This window comes from Salvelinus namaycush, chromosome 11 (assembly GCF_016432855.1).
Source record: "Salvelinus namaycush isolate Seneca chromosome 11, SaNama_1.0, whole genome shotgun sequence".
In the NCBI taxonomy this organism is placed as follows: Eukaryota; Metazoa; Chordata; class Actinopteri; order Salmoniformes; family Salmonidae; genus Salvelinus; species Salvelinus namaycush.
In genome coordinates this window covers 27,256,247-27,275,529 of record NC_052317.1, presented here as the reverse complement: position 1 = coordinate 27,275,529, position 19,283 = coordinate 27,256,247, and the positions used below count along the sequence as shown (strand labels likewise).

At 45.6% G+C, this 19,283-nt stretch overlaps 1 protein-coding gene across 1 annotated transcript; it reads right to left on the bottom strand.

Moving 5' to 3' along the window:
* Positions 1–5: 5 nt before the first annotated feature.
* dhx30 (DEAH (Asp-Glu-Ala-His) box helicase 30) lies at positions 6–10,729 on the bottom strand. The gene is made up of 20 exons (XM_039003190.1): positions 10,561–10,729; positions 10,183–10,310; positions 9,518–9,628; positions 9,199–9,368; positions 8,950–9,067; positions 8,654–8,803; positions 8,273–8,425; positions 7,690–8,160; positions 6,871–7,254; positions 5,995–6,070; positions 5,769–5,873; positions 4,884–5,059; positions 4,419–4,625; positions 4,227–4,308; positions 3,879–4,072; positions 3,468–3,627; positions 3,106–3,263; positions 2,901–3,001; positions 1,222–1,361; positions 6–951 (listed from the first exon to the last, which is right to left on the bottom strand). The coding sequence occupies exons 1-20, from the start codon at positions 10,727–10,729 to the stop codon at positions 689–691; spliced, it is 3,516 nt and encodes a 1,171-aa protein (XP_038859118.1). The 3' UTR covers positions 6–688.
* Between the last annotated feature and the right edge of the window lie 8,554 nt (positions 10,730–19,283).

Genomic DNA, 19,283 nt, shown 5'->3' with positions numbered 1-19,283 from the left:
ACCAGTAACATTGTTTAACATCTTTATCATTCAACAGACCATAATTAAATAAAAAATAATGGTTAACAATACATTCACGTGAAAACAATTATGCAATCATTATTGTGTCATCTTGACACCGTCTCGCTGTCATCTTGACACCGTCTCGCTGTAGTGCACAGGTCACTAGACACTCATTAACAGTCAGATTCATTCAACTTTCTGCTTTTCAAAAAGCAAATATACTTGAGTCCATAATCTAGTCAAACAAATGGATTTCTTCCCATATAGAAAGCAACCACAGTAGTATTTACAGTGACCCATTTACTGTACCATGAGTTCACTCCTATTTAAATGGGGCTCTTGAAATATAGTTTAAGAGTCAAACCTTCAGGTCATGATGTATTTTCCTGAACTCCATTGTAAACTCAGTGTTCCCATTCATCTATATTTCCAAACATTTTCTCATTATATCTCAGGTGAGGTGATAGAGGACATTTAGAATGGGTAGTGAACTATGGATAGTATTGTACAGTTAACCGATATTACATGTCTTCTCAGATTTGTCAGCAGACCGTGCCCCAAGCATTTTGCTTTGGTACTTTTTTCCTGGCCAGAAATATGGACTCTTGCTACAGCCAGAGTTTTTTCAGGTCACAAAACAGTACTCCACAGTGCTTTGACATTCCTTTATTCCAATGCGAGTGAATCAGTCTACCTCAGAGTCACTGTGGCCACCGTTTGGCTGGGGGTCTGTATTGGACTCAGTATTGTTCAGCAGCTCCACCAATAGCGAGATGAGCTTGCCATCCTGTGTGATGTAATTGGCTGAGCTGTGTGGGCGGAGGTTGCGGTACAGCATGGTCTGGATGGAGGAGCGTAGCTCCCACAGCAGCTCCCATGTCTGGACAGACAGCTCACAGCGTACCAGAGACCGCCCCGGGAACGCCACCTCCACACGGTCACCATTCACTGAGAGAGGCAGGAGAGCGTTAAAGAGAGGAAACAAGGAAATATCCCTTTTCCACTATTTGACTGGCTTCTAACATCCTTTATTAACAATTCCACTCTCAATAGTCATTGGTATCGATAAAGCTAGTGAGGCCCTCAATGACATCAAATTGATCAGAAATCTGTAGCATCAGCGCAAGTCTACGTGCAGTAGTTGGTGAATGGTGGTACTGTAGAGATATCAACAGTTTAATGCCGCTCTGGGATTCATAAAGTGGTAATGAATTATACCTCTCTCAGTGATGTCACAGTCGGTGAGCAGCAGTAGGGCGAGGGGGTGGGCTGCTGAGGAGTCTCTGATGAAGACGTTACCGTTGGACTTGATCGCACTGAAGAAGGTCAGCCAGCGACTGGGGAACTTCTCCTCTCCCCTGGAATAAGACAAGAATGGGTTGTTAATAAGCACACACACCATAAAATATAGGCAAATATATGAGAACACACACACTATATATACACAAAAGTATGTGGACACCCTTCAAATTAGTGGATTCGGCTATTTCAGCCACACCCGTTGCTGACAGGTGTATAAAATTGAGCACACAGCCATGCAATTGGCAGTAGAATGGCATTGGCACTGTGATAGGATGGCACCTTTACAAGGAGCAACAACGGCTCAGCCGCAATGTGGTAGGCCACACAAGCTAACAGAACTGTACTGCCGAGTGATGAAGCGCGTAAAAATGGTCTGTCCTCGGTTGCAACACTCACTACCGAGTTCCAAACTTCCTCTGGAAGCAACGTCAGCACAATAACTGTTCGTTGGGAGCTTCATGAAATGGGTTTCCATGGCCGAGCAGCTGCACACAAGGCTAAGATCACTATGAGCAATGCCATGCGTCGGCTGGAGTGGTGTAAAGCTCGCCACCATTGGACACGTGTTCTCTGGAGTAATGAATCACGCTTCAGCATCTGGCAGTCCGACGGACGACTCTGGGTTTGGCGGATGCCAGGAGAACGCTACCTACCCGAATGCATAGTGCCAACTGTAAAGTTTGGTGGAGGACGAATAATGGTCTGGCGCTGTTTTCATGGTTCGGGCTCGGCCTCTTAGTTCCAGTGAATGGAAATCTTAACGCTACAGCATACAATGGCGATTCTGTGAATCCAACTTTGTGGCAACAGTTTGGGGAAGGCCCTTTGTTTTAGCATGACAATGCCCCTGTGCACAAAGCAAGCTCCATACAGAAATGGTTTGTCGAGATCGGTGTGGAAGAACTTGACTGGCCTGCACAGAGCCCTGACCTCAACCCCAATTAACACCCTTTGGGATGAATTGGAACACCGACTGCGAGCCAGGCCTAATCACAAAACATCAGTGCTGATCTCACTAATGGTCTTGAGGCTGAATGGAAGCAAGTCCCCACAGAAATGTTCCAACATCTAGTGGAGAGCCTTCCCAGAAGAGTGGAGGCTGTTATAGCAGCAAAGGGTGGACCAACTCCATATTAATGCCTATGATTTTGGAATGAGATGTTCGACGAGCAGGTGTCCACATACCTTTGGTCATGTAGTGTACGTGCCCACACACAGATCAATCACATCGTAACACACACACACTAAGAGCCAATTTATGCTTGATCCGAAAATGTGGTAGGAGACTCCATATGGAGGGTGTGATGCAGAGGCCAAAATTAGCTCCGTACTGCATCACCGTGTGCCACTCAAATGTTGTAACAATGCAGAGGGCTCCGTATAGCTCCGCATTAACATGTTTGGTTGACGGTAGGTGACGGCGGGGAGGTCCTGTATAAACACAAACTCACTTCCTTGACAACTTCCTTCACAACAGCTCTGCTCCACAAAGCACAAGAATTATGAATGCCCTGACTTCTGCAGAGGCCGTAACACTGTAAATGTTACACGGCCAATGCAGACGTCAGATTGACCATGCAGCGCTTAACACACACCTGTTGACCGAGGAGCGGTGCATGAGCACTGGGCCACTCTGCGTACGGAAGGACAGGCTGTTGGGGCGGAAGCGACCTTTGGTCACTGCTCCCCTTTTCACCTGAGGCACAGAAACATAACAAGTGAGTCAGGATGCTGAGTGCATAGCTTAAGGTATAGGAACCTGCAGACAGGCATTCCTCTGTTTGAGATTTAGATGTGTACCTGTATGAGGTTGGGGTAGAGACCGGCCAGCAGCACAGCCTTGACCAGCTCGTCCTGGTGGCTGTGTTGGTTGTAGAGGGAGGAGGATCTCTGGCAGTCAGCTGAGCGCTCCACCAGCCCAGCCTCAAGGAGGTTCTCACTGAACTGGGAGGTCAGACCTGGAACACACAAGACATCAATGATGAATACAAACGTATGAAAATATATGGAATATGAATATCTATGGGAGACACTCAACAACCTGGGTCAGCCCAATAACTGACTGAACCAATGATGGGGGGACTGAGTTTTACCTGGTCAGGTCACAATGTAAGGAAAAACCCTACAGCCAGGAGTTTACCCAATGTCTCTGTCTCTCTCACCATTGATGAAGCGCAGGCCGGCTCCAGACAGTGTGTATCTATTCAAGTAGTCCTGTCTGGTCTCTCTGTCCCCCTCTTGCTGAACACTCCTCCAGCCCAACACAGCTCGACTGAACACCAGGTAATCACTGTAGCTTGAACCTCCCAGGTCTTCCTTAGCCTGGAGGGAAGGAAGTAGAAAGAGAGAGGGAGAGAGATGGAGGGGAAGAAAAGATTTAGATAAAATGTGACAAATCAATCAAATAATGTAATTCAAAATAAAAGACGGAGTTAGTTCATAAATAACAGGTAAATGTTGAAATGATCAGCAGACATTTACACTGCAATAGAAATGTGAACTTTGCAGGTTGTTATGTAAGTAAAATTAAACAATGACTGCCCAGGTGGACGTGGACTGAGTCAGTGTCTGACCTTAGAGACCAGGGCTCTGTTCTGCATGCTGTTGTGGAAAGGGTCTCTGGTGAGACAGGCTGTGACTGACAGCAGGGGCAGGACACAGCGGAACAGAGCAGCAAGCACCAGCACCTTCCCCAGGCGCGGGTCACAGGACAGACAGGCTACTCTCTCCCCCAGGGGAGTCAGGGCCTCTGTCTTGTCCAGAACACCTAGGGAGAGGGAGGGGAGAGGAGTACTAAGAACAAAACACCAGTAAAAACACACTAATACTTCGCCCGTTGAATGATTTGCTAAATCCCAACTGAAACAGTCTGGATGCAAATGTTTTTCATCATGTGAAGACAGATCATTAGAGAGTCTCACCAATGTCTTGCAGGTTGCGAACAGCATCGGTCACAGCCTCTCGCTCTGGGCTGTCCAACACCTGCGATAGGAAATCCACTGCCTGGAGAGACCCACCAAGGGAATGTCAATATGTGACTACATGCAGAAACCTCACAATTACATTGACTGGCCCTTACACCCCTACATCGTTCCTCTGTCAAATCCCTTCACCTTGCAGTGGGGGCTGTGGATCTTGGCCTGTACCACCAGGCTCTCCAGAGGGGTGCGTAGGATCTCAGGCACAGGGAAGGTCGTCATTGATTCCAGGCGTTTCCGTGGGAACAGGTGGTAGGCATGTCCAGGCCGGCATCGCCCCGCCCTCCCTCTACGCTGAGTGACATTGGAGCGCGAGATCCAGACTGTGTCTAGACATGACACCTGGGGACCAGCAAGACAGAGGTTTTCCAAACCACACTAGTATATTGTAGTCAATCACCAGTTGGATTTGCGAACACTAGCTTGGCGGCTCCTGTAAGTACTAGGAATGTTTTCCATACACAATTTCAAAAAATTGGGAACAGGGATTTTATTGGAGAGCATTATTGTCCTCTATTGAGGTGCTTTAAGATGCCGTTTCTGCATTAATGGTTATATTATCTATTCACTGTGACAGTGCCAGAAGTGACCGTCATCTACCTTGGTCCGTGTGTCGTAGTTCTGCTCCTTCTGAGAGCCCGCGTTTACTACGTGAACGATGTCGTCGATGGTGATAGAGGTCTCAGCGATGTTGGTGGCCAGGACGATCTTCCTCCGGCCCTCAGGGGGTCGCTGGAACACGGCCTGCTGGTCACCCACCGACATGCTTGAGTGTACTGGACAGACAGAGAGGAGGGGGTCACTGATATAAGAATATTTTGAATATAAATACACAACGCAGAGTTTGAGAGGATGCGAGGACGAGAGTACTAAACTAAATATAGTACTTATGGTTAATAGGGAATTTTAAATAGGAGTTGGGTCTCATTTCAACAGCGGTTTAGAATCTCTGGAATGTCACTCCTGAACTCAGAGCTAACGTGTACCATGTCCTCTACATTGAGTCGGGGGCAGGATACTTGTTATTTGGCCATTGGCCAAGTTGTACTGCAAGGACTTCCGATTGGTCAACCCCAGGCTAGGGGGGGGGGGGGGGGGGGTTAAATGTCATTCTGTTCCTTCGTTCAGTGGGGAAAAGCTGAGGACAGGGGAGACTGAACATCTACCTCCCAGCATTACATCTTGATTTATCCTCTCTGAATAAACCTATTTTTCTCCCCCTGATTTGCTTTGGAGTTTGTTATTGTAAAATAACATAAATTGCTAACACTGACATACTTGAGTGTACTGGACAGAGGAGGAGCAGAGACATTACTTTATTATAATCCAGTCATAAGACCGTTCCTTGTGCACTGCATTTTAATTTGGTTCAGAATTCTTTCCTTACTATGTCACATTGTGATCTGACCAGGAATAATACAGGTAGCATGTTGTGAACGGGCAGCAGGACAGAAACCAAAGACAGACCCCTTATCCAGTCCTTACATGGTAGGATCATTCGAGAGCCAGACTGGAGGGTTGGTTTCTCCTCGAGTCTCTTCTGGACAGCCTTAATGTCCTGCCAACCTGGTAGGAAACACAGCACTGCACCTGTAAGAGAAATCATCAATGAATGAATCAACCATCAGTCAGATCGGACCTTAGCTGAACAGACATGGAGAGACAAGGGGAACAAAGAGTAAAACTAGGGGAGTGTTGAACCGTAGGTTACCTGGCTCTCCCTGTCTGTGGATGTGCTCTATCACATTAGCTACTAAGTCCAGGTCTGGCGTGGCATCATCCTTCTCCTAAAAAACATAGAAACACAGTCAATTTATGAACACAAACATATACACTACCATTCAAAAATTTGGGGTCACTTAGAAATGTCCTTGTTTTTGAAAGAAAATCAACTTTTTTGTCCATTAAAATAATATCAAATTGATCAGAAATACAGTGTAGACATTGTTAATGTTGTAAATGACTATTGTAGTTGGAAACGGCAGATTTTTTATGGAATATCTACATTATCAGCAACCATCACGCCTGTGTTCCAATGGCACGTTGTGTTAGCTAATCCAAGTTTATTGTTTTAAGTCTAATTGATCATTAGAAAACATAATTGCAAAAGGGTTAACACAGCTGAAAACTGTTGTCCTGATTTAAAGAGGCAATAAAACTATCTGGAGCATCAGCATTTGTGTGTTCGATTACAGGCTCAAAATGGCCAGAAGCAAAGAACTTTCTTCTGAAACTCGTCAATCTATTCCATGCGAGAAATTACCAAGAAACTGAAGATCTCATACAACGCCGTGTACTACTCAGGAGTGATGGTTGCTGATAATGGGCCTCTGCACACCTATGTAGATATTCCATTAAAAATCAGCCATTTCCAGCTACAATAGTCATTTACAACATTAACAATGTCTACACTGTATTTCTGATCAATTTGATGTTATTTTAATGGACAAAAAACAAGGACATTTCTACGTGACCCCAAACTGAACGGTAGTGCACATATGAAAGAAAACAGGCAGGAATGTACATGCGCCGTCAATTATTGAAAAACTACTAACGTCCACCCCTCAGCAGTTAGCACCTTACTCACCCGTCCCTGCAAGTCTGTCCTCGCCGGGGGTGGCGGTGGTCTCCCCATCTCCCTAAGGACCTCCTCCAGGTACAGATCCCTGACAGGGTGCATGAACCCGGGAACACTGACAACGGGGCAGCCCCCGAAGTACTGGGCCAGCCTCTGGTTATCCCCTGTGGCGCTCATCAGCACGACGCGGAGGTTGGGGTTGTCCCTTAGGGCGGGTCGCAGCAGGGCCAGCAGCAGGTCCGTATTGACGTCCCTCTCGTGGACCTCGTCCACCACCACATGGCTAACCCCCCTCAGGGAGGCGTTACCCTGCAGCTTCCTCAGTAACACCCCCACCGTCAGGAAGAGAAGGGCCCCACCGCTGTGCTCCGGGGGACGGCTCTCCAGACGCACCTGGGGGGGGGGGGGGGGGGGGGGGGGTAATGGGAGAGTGAGTGACAGCGGGATTGTCCAATGAACGAGAAGTTGACCTACAGTAGAGGGAGTGACAGCTCAAATGTTAGTAGGGCCGGAACAATACCAGTATCGCAAAAAAAAAAACTTAGCATAAACACGAAGCAGACCGAACTCTTTGGTCTTTTAAAATCGTGCTTGGAAAATAAATACATGTGACTGAATGACAACATAATGATGTGTTTCCAACATCAGGGCCATTTTCCTAAAGAGGTTAAATCCAATTCATGTTTTGTTTCCTTGCCAGGATACTAACAAGTATTGCAATACTGGTATTGTACCGGCCCTAATGGTTAGTTAGTGTAATGGTGATAAGTGAATCTGGTGACAACAGCATTTGATCTAATTATAAACAGCATGCTCCCTGTAACTCACCTGATACCCTACAGAGCGTTTGAGGGCGGGGCCCATCTCGTGGGCAACACGGTGAGCCACTGACACAGCGCTAATCCTCCGAGGCTGGGTGACCAAGATGTTACACTCCGCCCCCTCCCCACCCCGCACACGCCCCTCCAGGAGAAAGCGCGGGATACGCGTTGTCTTGCCACATCCCGTCTCCCCAGCAACCACAATGACCCTGGAGGATTCCACCGCTGACACAACGCGTTCCCGGTGGGCGTCAACCGGGAGCTCCACCCCCAGGCCAGGCCCTGCCCTCTCCCACTCCTCCTGTAGGTCGGCGCTCAGCTGCTCGGCCTCCTGGGTAGAGATGGGCCGGTATGGCCTGCCTGTGATGGCATCTGTGACGAGTTCCTCTTCCTCCTCTTCATCCTGCTGGTTCAACCTTTGCTGGCTTCTCTCCTCCTCTTCCTCCCACAGCTTCTGCATCTCTGTCGCCACTGGATACTGGACAGTTCAAGACATGAGCACAAACACAGAGGCTATGAAGTAAATTCCTGGCCAATGCCGTTAGCTACACAGCCTGATTTTCCAGTGGTGATGATGCAGGATAACCAACCTGTGTGAGGTATTCTCTGGTGCTATGCTCCAAGTACTCGGGTATCTCCAGATGACAGGGCTGTCTGTCTCTCTGCCCTGCCTCACGCATCTCCTCCTTGTGGTACTTAGCATGGGTCAGAGGTTGGTTGTCTTCATCTAGCAGATCCATTTGCTGGAGAGTGTATAGACAAAGTTGAGCATCAAACGGAACAAAATGGATGCAATAAGACACCTATTTTTGATTTCCTTTGCAAAATATGTTTTAACATAAACGTTCCCTTCCATGCCTTAATGAACACAACCCTGGTATGGGAATGCATGTTGGAAAACAGAATCTAACAGACATATTATAAACAAATGCATGAGTAATTCTCTGTGCTCTTTCATCTGTGGTCCTCACCTTCAGTTTGAGACAGGCCAGTGCAGCAGCTCTCCTCTCTGCCTCCACTCTGCGAAGAGCCGAGGCCACAAACGTAATCTCCTCTGGCCATCGCATGGTCAGCTCACATCTCTTCATCTTACCGCCCACCGTCTTGTACTGTACCAGCTCCTGTAGAGGAGAACAGGAAAGGGAATGACAGTTCAGAGATGAGTGACTTAGCTTTAGACAGGTTGTATGATAGCTTATAACAAGTGTTATGACAGGCTGTATTAAGGCACATATTGGACCTATAAGAGACAGAGACAGTTACTGACCCTGAATCTGTTGGAGGACGTGGCCACCTGGATGACCCTGGTCAGCAGAGCTTTAGGATTTACGAACATGGAAAGAGCCTGGGAGAGCTCAGAATTCTCCTCAGGTGCCCTGTAAACACTGACATGTTCAGCACAATAAACCAAACAATCAACTAAAAAGAGAATCGGGTCCCCTGCAAAATCAGCAAAGTATAAGCCATAATACATTGGTAATGAGTAGGATCCATAGTAACAGGAGGATGGTAATACCTTGATTGAATGCGAGCTTCCAAGGATCCATTCTGGAGGTCTCGTCTAGGCACATGGACATCTGTCCACCGACACTCCTCCAGGTCCTCTAAGGCTGACAGTGGTGGCCCTTGCGTTCGTCCCACACTCCTCCTGGCCACCTGATTGTCTGGACCCAGCACACCTATCTCCTGGAGAGATGAGGGAGAGAAAGAAGTGAGAAAAGACAGAAGGAACAGATGGGGTGGGCTAGACACTGACGAAAGCAATGCACAATACACCTGGTACAAAGTGAGACAGGTCCTGCTGTAATTATTTAAGGGCAGGGCTTTTCTCTTACCCTCAGCTTGTGACAGGCAGCAGCTGCAGCGTATCGTTCAGCATCAATCTTCTTGCGAGCAAAGCCCTCCATCTCCATCTTGCTGGGCCAGAGGAGTGTAACAGTTGCTCTCTGAAAACAGACACGTATAGCAACAGTGAAACAATTCTTAGACAATGGACTTTGTTTGGGAAGAGGCATCATCTGTCAAACAAGATGTGTTGCAATCATAGGCGGCTGGTGGTACCTTAATTGTGGAGGACGGGCTCATGGTAACAGCTGGAACGGTATCAATCACATCAAACACTTAAAAATATATATTTAAATTTCTGGAATTCTGGATCCACACGGAGCCCCTTTATTTAACTGGGCAAGTCAGTTAAGAACAAATTCTTATTTACAATGACGGCCTACACCGGCCAAACCCGGACAACACTGGGCCGGGTTTGGCAACACTGTGCAACACCCTATGGGACTCCCAATCACGGCCGGTTGTGATACAGCCTGGATTCGAACCAGGGTGTATGTAGTGACGCCTTTAGCACTGAGACGCAGTGCCTTAGACCGCTGCGCCACTCAGGATTTCCATGTTCCATTCACTCCATTCCAGCCATTATTATGAGCCGTCCTCCCCTCACCAGCCTCCTGTGGTTGCAATAGTCCACCTAGTGCCTTGTCTCTCTAACCTTGAGACCCTCATCCTCTGTGCAGTGGTACTGGATGTGTTGGGAGAGGTCAGACACCCCAAGCGACCGGGATATGGTGGTAAACAGCAGGTTTTTCGGTTCAGGGAACTCTTTCAGCAGCTCACTACCTGATATGAATGATGAAAGACGGAGGTCAATTACTCAGCTAGCTATCTTGATAACTTAGCAAGATATCATTGTCATACAACTTGAAATAGAGACATGTAGATAACTAAGTTAGCTAATGACAATGTAAGAAACTTTTCGGTCAGTTAGTTAGCTAGCTAGCTTTTAATGACGATTACTCCTGAACGCATGTCTCAAGGTGCTTTGCTCCGGCACCAGAGTCAACTCAATTCAACAGCATTTCTCACTCACCCCGTCTTGTCTGGCCCGCTGACGCTGCAGTGTCCTGATAGCTCTTGGCTTTTGTCTTGTACCACCGGACCCGATTGTAATTTTGTCCAATTGTGTTCCCTGTATCCAAAGATTTCCCAAGGTTACACAACGCTCTGAGTCGCACGAGTACTGAACCGGACAGCGCCATGTTTAAAATACAAATGCCGGCTGCTTCGCACTTCCTTAGTGACAACACGAAATAGGTAATGACACGTGCATACACTGCCACCATCTGGCGTGGAGTGGAAAGGTACCACTCCACAATACGTTACTGCTGTAAAGTGGCATTTTACAAACAAAAAATTATCATTAAGAAAGTACAGTTATTTTCTATTCATTCATTAACTCATTCATTTATTTGACCATAACTTAGAAGACCCCCTTAAAACTACTTGTCTATAATAGGCCATCACAATTGCCCATAAGGCAATGCCAATGGGCCTTAAATGACCATTGTCTTAAATGCCCACATGGCAATTATTATTACAGTTAGAACATTACTGTATGATGCCAATCAGTCTTCAATGTGATGCCACCTGTCAGAAACTGATAAGCAGCTGGAGAGTGGATGGTCTCATCCCAGCCAGGGGTGGCAGGTAGCCTATTGGTTAGCACATTGGGCCAGTAACCGAAAGGTTGCTAGATTGAATTCCTGAGCTACCAAGGTAAAAATCTGTCATTCTGACCCTGAACAAGGCAGTTCCTAGGCAACCCACTGTTCCTAGGCCATCATTATAAATAATAATTTGTTCTTAACTGACTTGCCTAGTTAAATAAAGGTTAAATATAAATAAAAAGGCCTGGTGATTAGAGGTTGTTGTGGGTATGGTCTAATGGTCTAATAATATACCCTTGACTGATGGAACTGACTCTTGTTTTGGTAGTAGAAGTCACTGCACGTGATTAAGCATTAGAAGTATATTTTTAAACTGTTCATTCAAAAAGATGTAACAGAAAATGTAACAGAATCCGCGAGCTGACAATGTAAAAATCTGTCGTTCTGCCCCTGAACAAGGCAGTTCCTAGGCCGTCATTGAAAATAAGAATTTGTTCTTAACTGACTTGCCTAGTTAAATAAAGGTAAAATAAAAATACACATTTTTTTTTTAAATGAAAAAAAGAGTAACCGACATGTTAGAATCGTATGTGATTTATAAAACATGGTCATAAGATACGGAAGAGTGGAGTGGAGTGTCTCAGTACCTAAGCAAAATCTATTTGTGTGATGCTCTTTTTGAAAGACCACTTACTGCCAGTCTATATTGTAGTCTCAGGCTGTGGCGTTATGTTTGGGGGGAGGGGGAGCAAACTGAAATGGTCCACCCACACAGACAGTGTGGTGAAGAAGGCGCAACAGCGCCTCTTCAAAGAAATTTGTCTAGTCACCTAAAACCCACAAACTGAAGAAATTTGGCTAGTCACCTAAAACCCACAAACTTTTACAGATGCACAATTGAGAGCAACCTGTCGGGCTTTATCACCGCCTGGTACGGCAACTGCACCGCCCACAACCACAGGGCTTTCCAGAGGGTGGTGCGGTCTGCACAACGTGTCACCGGGGGCAAACTACCTGCTCTACAGGACACCTACAGGATCCGATGTCACAGGAAGGCCAACATGGACACACTGGCTTTACCCACAGCCAGTGGCATGTCGTTAGTAAAGATTGAAAAAAAGTAAGAGGCCTAGACAGCTGCCCTGGGGAATTCCTGATTCTACCTGGATTATGTTGGAGAGGCTTCCATTAAAGAACACCTTTTGTCTTCTGTTAGACAGCTAACTCTTTATCCACAATATAACAGGGGGAGTAAAGCCATAGTCCATATGTTTTTCCAGCAGCAGACTATGAACGATTTTAAAAGCCACACTGAAGTCTAACAAAACCGCCCCCACAATCTTTTTATCATCAATTGCTCCCAGCCATTCATCAGTCATCTCTGTCGGAGATGACAGTCGCCTTGCTTCGCATTCTTAGGAAACTATGCAGTATTTAGTTTTTTTATCTATTATTACACTGTTACCCCAGGAAATCTTAAGTCTTATTACATACAGCCGGGAAGAACTATTGGATATAAGAGCAATGTCAACTTAGCAACATTACGACCAGGAATACGACTTTCCCGAAGCGGATCCTCTGTTTGGACCACCACCCAGGACAATGGATTGGATCCCAGTAGGCGACCCAAAACAACGGCGCCGCAGAAGGGGCAGACGGAGCGGTCTTCTGGTCAGGCTCCGTAGACGGGCACATCGCTCACCCCTCCCGAGTATACTACTCACCAATGTCCAGTCTCTTGACAACAAGGTAGACACAATTCGAGCATGGATTGCCTTCCAGAGAGACATCAGAGATTGTAACATTCTCTGTTTCACGGAAACATGGCTCACTCGGGATACGTTATCAGAGTCAGTACAGCCACCCGGTTTCTTCACGCATCGCCCCGACAGAAACAAACATCTCTATGGTAAGAAGAAGGGCGGAGGTGTATGCCTTATGATTAACGAGTCGTGGTGTGATCATAACAACATACAGGAACTCAAGACCTTTTGTTCACCTAACCTAGAATTCCTTACAATCAAATGCCGACCGCATTATCTACCAAGAGAATTCTCTTCGATTATAATCACAGCCATGGATATATCCACCCCAAGCAGACACCTCGATAGCCCTGAAATAACTTCATTGGACTCTATGTAAACTGGAATCCACAAATCCTGAGGCTGCATTTATTTTAGCTGGGGATTTTAACAAGGCTAATCTGAAAACAAGGCTCCCTAAATTTTATCAGCATATCGAATGCGCGACCCGTGAGTAGAACATTTAAACATGTTAACCCACGCAAGGCTGCTGGCCCAGACGGCATCCCTAGCCGCGTCCTCAGAGCATGCGCAGACCAGCTGGCTGGTGTGTTTACGAACATATTCAATCAATCCTTATCCCAGTCTGCTGTTCCCACATGCTTCAAGAGGGCCACCATTGTTCCTGTTCCCAAGAAAGCTAAGGTAACTGAGCTAAACGACTATCGCCCCATAGCACTCACTTCCGTCATCATGAAGTGCTTTGAGAGACTAGTCAAGGATCATATCACCTCCACCCTACCTGACACCCTAGACCCACTCCAATTTGCTTACCGCCCCAATAGGTCCACTGACGACACAATTGCAATCACACTGCACACTGCCATCTAAACCATCTGGAAAGAGGAATACCTATGTAAGAATGCTGTTCATCGACTACAGCTCAGCATCTAACACCACAGTACCCTCCAAACTCGTCATTAAGCTCGAGACCCTGGGTTTCGACCCTGCCCTGTGCAACTGGGTCCCGGACTTTCTGACGGGCCACCCCCAGGTGGTGAGGGTAGGAAACAACATCTCCACCCCACTGATCCTCAACACTGGGGCCCCACAAGGGTGCATTCTCAGCCCTCTCCTGTACTCCCTGTTCACCCATGACTGTGTGGCCATGCACGCCTCCAACTCAATCATCAAGTTTGCAGACGACACTACAGTGGTAAGCTTGATTACCAACAACGAGACGGCCTACAGGGAGGAGGTGAGGGCCCTCGGAGTGTGGTGTCAGGAAAATAACCTCACACTCAATGTCAACAAAACAAAGGAGATGATCGTGGACTTCAAGAAACAGCAGAGGGAGCACCCCCCTATCCACATCGACGGGACAGTAGTGGAGAAGGTGGAAAGTTTCAAGTTCCCTAGCGTACACATCACAGACAAACTGAAATGGTCCACCCACACAGACAGCGTGGTGAAGAAGGCGCAACAGTGCCTCTTCAACCTCAGGAGGCTAAAGAAATTTGGCTTGTCACCAAAAAACACACAAACTTTTACAGATGCACAATCGAGAGCATCCTGTCGGGCTGTATCACCGCCTGGTACGGTAACTGCTCCGCCCACAACGGTAAGGCTCTCCAGAGGGTAGTGAGGTCTGCACAACGCATCACCGAGGGCAAACTACCTGCCCTCCAGGACACCTACACCCCCCAATGTCACAGGACTGCCAAAAAGATCATCAAGAACAACAACCACCCGAGCCTCTGCCTGTTCACCCCGCTATCATCCAGAAGGCGAGGTCAGTACAGGCGCATCAAAGCTGGGACCAAGAGACTGAAAAACAGCTTCTATCTCAAGGCCATCAGACTGTTAAACAGCCATCACTAACATTGAGTGGCTGCTGCCAACATACTGACTCAAATCTCTAGCCACTTTAATAATCAAACATTTGATGTAATAAATGTATCACTAGTCACTTTAAACAATGCCACTTTATATAATGTTTACATACCCTACATTACTCATCTTATATGTATATACTGTACTCTATACCATCTACTGCATCTTGCCTATGCCGTTCGGCCATCGGTCATCCATATATTTATATGTACATATTCTTATTCATTCCTTTACACTTGTGTGTATAAGGTAGTTGTTGTGAAATTGTTAGATTACTTGTTAGATATTACTGCATGGTCAGAACTAGAAGCACAAGCATTTTGCTACACTCACATTAACATCTGCTAACCATGTGTATGTGACCAATAAAATTGATTTGATTTGGATTTGAAGTGCTGTACTTATCAGAGGTCAGGATAAGACCCAGATGCAGACAGCTAGAATCACAGACATTTATTGACCAACCAGAGGGCAGCCAAAAGACAGGTCAAGGGCAGGCAGAGGTCTGTAATCCAGGGCAGAGTCAGTAAGGTACAGAACGGCAGGCAGGCTCAGGGTCAGGGCAGGCAGAGGTTCGTAATCGGGTCTGAGTCAGGCAGGTACAGAACAGGAGGCAGCTTCGGGGTCAGGGCAGGAAAAATGGTCAGAACCCGGGGAATCTAGGAAACTTGAGAAAACAGGAAGACGGGAAAGCATGCCGGTAAGACCTGACAAGATGAACTGGCAACAGACAGAACACAGGTATAAATGCACAGGGGATAATGGGGAAGATGGGTGACACCTGGAGGGGGGTGGAGACAAGCACAAAGACAGGGTAAACCGATCAGGGTGTGACAGTACTTCTAGAACGTCATTCCCAATGAGTGTGCTGAAAGTCTGTTGTCAATTTGTTTAATGTAAAATAGCATTGTATATGGTCAAACATAATTTTTTCCAAAAGTTTTCTAAGGGTTGGTAACAGGATGATTGGTCAGCTATTTCAAATCAAATCAAACTTTATTTGCCACATGCGCCGAATACAACAAGTGTAGACTTTACCGTGAATTGCTTACTTACAAGCCCTTAACCAACAGTGCAGTTCAATAAGAAGAAAATATTTACCAAGTAGGCTAAAATAAAAAGTAATAATAAAAAGTAACACAATAAGAATAACAATAACGAGGCAATATACAGGGGGCACCGGTACCAAGTCAGCGTGCAGGCTAGTTGAGGCTAAATGTACATGTAGGTGGGGGCGAAGTGACTATGCATAGGTAACAAACAAACAGCGAGTAGCAGCAGTGTACAAAAGGTAGGGGGGTCAATGTTAATTGTCCGGTGGCGATTTTTATGAATTGTTCAGCGCCTTACTGTCAGATGCCGAGAAGTTGCCATACCAGGCGGTGATGCAACTGGAATGCTCTCAATGGTGCAGCTGTAGAACCTTTTGAGGTTCCAAATCATCTTAACTCCTGGACTCCTCCACGCATTTCAAGGCTGCGTTGAGATAATGACTTATCAATGACCCAAGACGAGCTCAGCTAATCCCTACCATTGTGTCGCCAAATCTTTTCAGTCTCCTGAGGGGGAATATGTTTTGTCGTGCCCTCTTCACGACTGTCTTGGTATGTTTGGACCATGTTAGTTCGTTGGTGATGTGGACACCAAGGAACTTGAAACTCTCGACCCGCTCCACTACAGCCCCGTCGATGTTAATGGGGGCCTGTTCGGCGTGCCTTTTCCTGTAGTCCATGATCAGCTCCTATTTGAGCCAGTAAAGGGCTTTACTATTCTTGGGTAGCGGAATGACTTTTGCTTCCCTCCAGGCCTGAGGGCACACACTTCCTAGTAAGCTTAGATTGAAGATATGGCAAATAGGAGTGGCATTATTGTCTGCTATTATCCTCAGTAATTTTCCATCTAAGTTATCAGACCCCGGTGGCTTGTCATTGTTGATAGACAACAATCATTTCCCCACAACTTCCACACTTACTTTATGGAATTCAAAATTACAGTGCTTGTCTTTCATAACTTGGTCAGTTACACTTGGATGTGTAGTGTCGACATTTGTTGCTAGCATGTCATGCCTAAGTTTGCTAATCTTGCCAATGTAGTTGACATTATTATTGGGTTTTGTGATGAATGAGCCATCTGATTCAATGAATGATGGAGCCGAGTTAGCCTTTTTGCCCAAATGTAATCTAAGGTGCTCATAAGCTTTTTAGTATCATTCTTAATATAATTTATAGTATAGTTTCTTCTTCTGGTTATTCAGTTTAGTCACATGATTTCTCAATTTGCAGTACGTTTGACAGACAGACTTATTTGCAATACCTTTTGTCTCATCCCTCTCAACCACACATATTTTCAATTCCTCATCAATCCAAGGGGATTTAACCATTTTTACAGCCATTTTCTTAATGGGTGTATGCTTATTAGTAACTGGAATAAGCAATTTCCTAAATGTGTCAAGTGCAGCGTCTGGTTGCTCCTCATTACACACCACAAACCAGCAAATATTATTTACATCATCAACATAAAATTCCCTACAAAACTTATTGTATGACCTCTTACACACTGTATTAGGCCCAGCCTTTGGAACTTTAGTTTTCCTAGATATGGCTACTATATTGTGATCACTACATCCAATGAATTTGGATACTGCTTTAAAGCAAATTTCTATAGCATTAGTAAAATTTTTATCAATACATGTTAATGATTTAATTCCTGTGCTGTTTGTAACTACCCTGGTAGGTTGACTGATAACCTGAACCAGGTTGCAGGCACTGGTTATAGTTTGAAGCTTTTTCTTGAATGGGAAGCTTGATGAAAGACAGTCAATATTCAAATCACCAAGAAAATATACCTCTGTTGATATCACATGTATACATACTAACCGTTAGCACTTTGTGGTCTATAGCAGCTTCCCACAATAATGGGCTTTAGGTGAGGCAGATTAACCTATGCCATATTACTACAATTGTATTTAACATGAGATATTATCTAAGCTTTACAGGAATGTAGTTCTAAATATAGACCGCAATACCGCCCCCATTGGCATTTCTGTCTTTTCTGTAAATATTATAACCATGTATTGCTACAACTGTATCATCAAAGGTATTATCTAAGTGAGTTTCAGAAATAGTCAGAATAAGAATGTCATCTGTTACTAGCAAATTATTGACTTCATGAACCTTGTTTCTTAGGCTACATATATTAATGTGGGCTATTTTTAGCACTTTCTGGGATACTTGATTGTTTTTATTGCTTTACTGGGAAGCTTATCAGAAGTATACATGGTCATGTTATTTATATTTGAGCTGATTGTGCAGGGTGAGCTGCACACAGTGGACTTCCTACTAGGGCACACCACCTCAGGGCCAACAGTAGAACTCTGGTTCATATGCACATTATTACTGCATACAATAACTGTAGGATCAACAGATGCATTCAGGGCAGTTAGGGGGACATTGTCAATTAAGTTACTTACATTGTGACTGCCAATGCTCCAGCATTATGACAACTCAGCGACACAATGGTAGGGATTAGCTGAGCTCGTCTTGGGTCATTGATAAGTCATTATCTCAACGCAGCCTTGAAATGCGTGGAGGAGTCCAGGAGTTAAGATGATTTGGATGGACTACGTCATTCCTGTAGACCATCTTCTGTTTCCAAAAGCTGTCGAAGTTATCTATAAAAGTAATTCCAATAGAGCTACAGTAATATTTTAGCCAGGTGTGTATTGTCAGTAACCTGCTGGATATTTCACACCTGCAGCCCAGTGATGGTATAGAACCTGAAATAACTGGCAGCTTTTTGGAATCCTTCAGTACTAAAACCAGTTATTTAAAATCAATTTTCAGAAGTTCCGAGCTAGCCCTCCTGATGCCATTTGACCCCACATGGACCACAACAGCATCAGCTCCCGGCATCTGTCGTAGAATGATCAGAAGCAGCCTTGCAATGCCCTGTACTCGTGCTCCAGGATAGCACAGGGTTTTTGCCTCGGCAACCAAGATGTTTCTTACAATAGAACTGCCGATGACAACAGCATGTTACTGTTTACAGCCATGTTTGGGTTTGCCACTTATTCTTCAGTTTCTCTTGAGTTGTTCTTCCCCACCTGCGGACTTAGGCTCATCCCGGATAACTGGGTCATGACAGCCGCACACTGCATTACGTCCAGCATGCAACATGCCATTAAATTGGCTGTAGGATTTATATAAAATATAGTAACATACTAGGCATCCGAGAAGTAAACCGGAACAGATTGAACACCCATATATATCCTGGTGGTATATGAAACCCTTCCAAAGACTGTTTCCATATTGTTCTCCTAATGTTCCCGAAGGAACACTCTTGCATACCCACCAATCTCAAGGCCACAGCATAAGAAACACTTACACTGATACTCTTTCTGTACCTCAGCCAGGATGTGACACTGTAAGACTATAGGCTCGCACGTCAAAGGGGGAAAAGCAACAAGACAGTTAGCTACACTGAACAAAAATATAAACATAACATCCAACAAT

Excerpts from the sequence above, each read along its gene's own strand:
- dhx30 (XM_039003190.1), bottom strand. The coding sequence starts at position 10,729 with ATGGCGCTGTCCGGTTCAGTACTCGTGCGACTCAGAGCGTTGTGTAAC. Across the intron at positions 8,161-8,272 it reads CCAGAGAATACCTCACACAG|TATCCAGTGGCGACAGAGAT; the intron begins GTTGGTTATCCT and ends TGAACTGTCCAG. Across the intron at positions 5,874-5,994 it reads CCACAGACAGGGAGAGCCAG|GTGCAGTGCTGTGTTTCCTA; the intron begins GTAACCTACGGT and ends TTTCTCTTACAG.